The 2,069-nt window shown below is 50.2% G+C and overlaps 1 protein-coding gene across 1 annotated transcript in view; it reads right to left on the reverse strand.

The window, feature by feature from the left end:
* Window positions 1–1,626, reverse strand: part of LOC143111657 (short transient receptor potential channel 7-like) — an 8,770-nt gene extending 7,144 nt beyond the window's left edge. The window contains exon 1 of the mRNA XM_076273918.1: window positions 859–1,626. Within this exon, the coding sequence (XP_076130033.1) occupies window positions 859–1,626 (768 nt within the window). The remainder of the gene's footprint in view (window positions 1–858) is intronic.
* Window positions 1,627–2,069: the final 443 nt, after the last annotated feature.

Raw genomic sequence — 2,069 nt, forward strand, 5'->3', positions numbered from 1 at the left:
GGTCTTAGTGCCCCCAGATAACCCACAACAAACCTGTGAATATTACAGGTAAGCTTGTGTTAAAGAAGACCAGGCAGCCTCAATCAATATTTGTCTGCATCAGTTGCAAAGACAGAAATCTGTTTTTGAGTAACATTTCAAATAAGAATAATGAACGTCATTCATGATTTTTGAGGTCTGTTATATTTCTGGTGAACAGGCAGTAGCGGAGTGGCAATCGGGAGAGTTGGGAGGATTCCTGGTGGGCCGGTGGCGTTTTGGGGCTGGGCTGATTACTGTAAAGTGATCTCAAAAAGCGCATGCTATTGCTGTTTGAATATTTTCTTTGCTGTGCTCTCCAGCAGCCTGCACTGTGCGACTGCAGCGCTTCACTTTTAACTCCCCGCGGCCCCTCTCCACAGCCCTGGAAATGACTACGATGACCTGACATGCAGGCTACCGAACCAGAGCACCCTATACACTATCACTACCCACATTGCGTAAAGATTTGCCAATTTATCAAGGCCCCTTCCTCCCTCTTGCATCCAGTTAGCGAAAGTTTTATTTATTTTGTTGATGAGAAGATGAAGTAGAACACTATCCGGACATGAGAAAAGAAAAGAAAAGAAAAACTGGATGTGGCAGATTCACAACCTCTGTCTGTCTGTCTGTCTGTCTGTCTGTCTGTCTGTCTGTCTGTCTGTCTGTCTGTCTGTCTGTCTGTCTGAATGTCTGTCTGTCTGAATGTCTGTCTGTCTGTCTGTCTGTCTGTCAGTCTGTCTGTCTGTCTGTCTGTCTGTCTGTCTGTCTGTCTGTCTGTCTGTCTGTCTGTCTACTTCACAGCTTCACCTAACACTGCACACTTCACATTCATCTCACCTTAAACTCAGTTTCGATGTTGGCCAGTTGTGTGAGCTCGTTGCTGAGCTCTAGGGCGGTGAGCACAGGGTCCTCGCTGGACAGAGACAGGTAGGCTGCGCTGGCCAGGCCCTTGTAGGCGTTCATGCGTGAGCGCGAGTGGCTGAAGGAGTCACGCCGCTGCCTGTCCGCGCACTCGCCGCACTTGCAGAAGTAGTCGTGCGGCTTCTCGATGCGCGCACCCTTCAGCAGGAGCGTGTGCACGATCTCGTACTCCTGGCAGTGCGCCGCCAGGATGACCGGCGTCACGTCCTGCGAGAAGCGCGTGCCGTCCTCGTCGTACGCGTAGAAGTCCTCGTCGTCGCGCAGCGGCTCTTGCTCCAGGGGACTCAGCGTGAGCCGCAGGCCGCCCTCGAAGGCCGGGTGAGCCAAGATGGCCTCCACGATGCGCACATAGCCCTTGCTGATGGCCAGCAGGAGGGCGTCCCCGACACGGGCCAGCCCTTCCCTCTTCAGCAGCAGCTCGGTCACCTCCAGATGCTCGTTGCCCACAGCCAGCTGCAGGGCGTTCTGGCCCATGTAGTCCACGCAGTTGACATTGAGCGTCTTGGACTCCTCGAGCATCTTGCGCACCACAGGGATGTTGCCGTACTCTGCGGCGTCCAGGAAGCGCTCCTCCTCGGCCGTCAGGCTGGTGGCACGCTCATTGAACATGTAGGCCGGGCCGCGGACCGCCTGCCGCCGGCCCTTCTCCCTCAGGGTGGTGTGCCTCCTGTTAATGGCCTCCATTCTATGGGGAAGAGCATTGTGGGGAAAATTACATTTTTGCATATTCATGTGGCTCATGCTTTCATCTAAAGTGATTTACAGCACAGCACAGATACACATTTTCATTCTTACAGTTTTTCTCAGTCGCTTTAGCACATCAGACAATAATTAAAATGTACCAGTACAGAATTTAAAAAAAAAAAACTACCAGTTCAACCTCCATGTACATCATCTAGTCACTTGTGCACATCATAAAAGCAATTTCTCATTAATTCTACTACTTCTCATTACTTTGACTTACTTACTTCAACAACAAATGTTTTCATACATCCATGAAAATTGCATTGTTTGTGTACAATTGTCAAGGAGTGATAAACCAGGCAATGAATGAAAGCATCCATTGACAGCAAAAGATGATGCATCAATGTTATGGTTATCCAACTGATGATTTCAGAGACACAAAC

The sequence above is a fragment of the Alosa pseudoharengus genome, unplaced genomic scaffold (genome assembly GCF_046254945.1).
Source record: "Alosa pseudoharengus isolate Yale_2024_CS ecotype anadromous, Long Island Sound unplaced genomic scaffold, YU_APseudo_1.1 YU_APseudo_1.1_scf_8, whole genome shotgun sequence".
NCBI classification, from domain to species: domain Eukaryota; kingdom Metazoa; phylum Chordata; class Actinopteri; order Clupeiformes; family Clupeidae; genus Alosa; species Alosa pseudoharengus.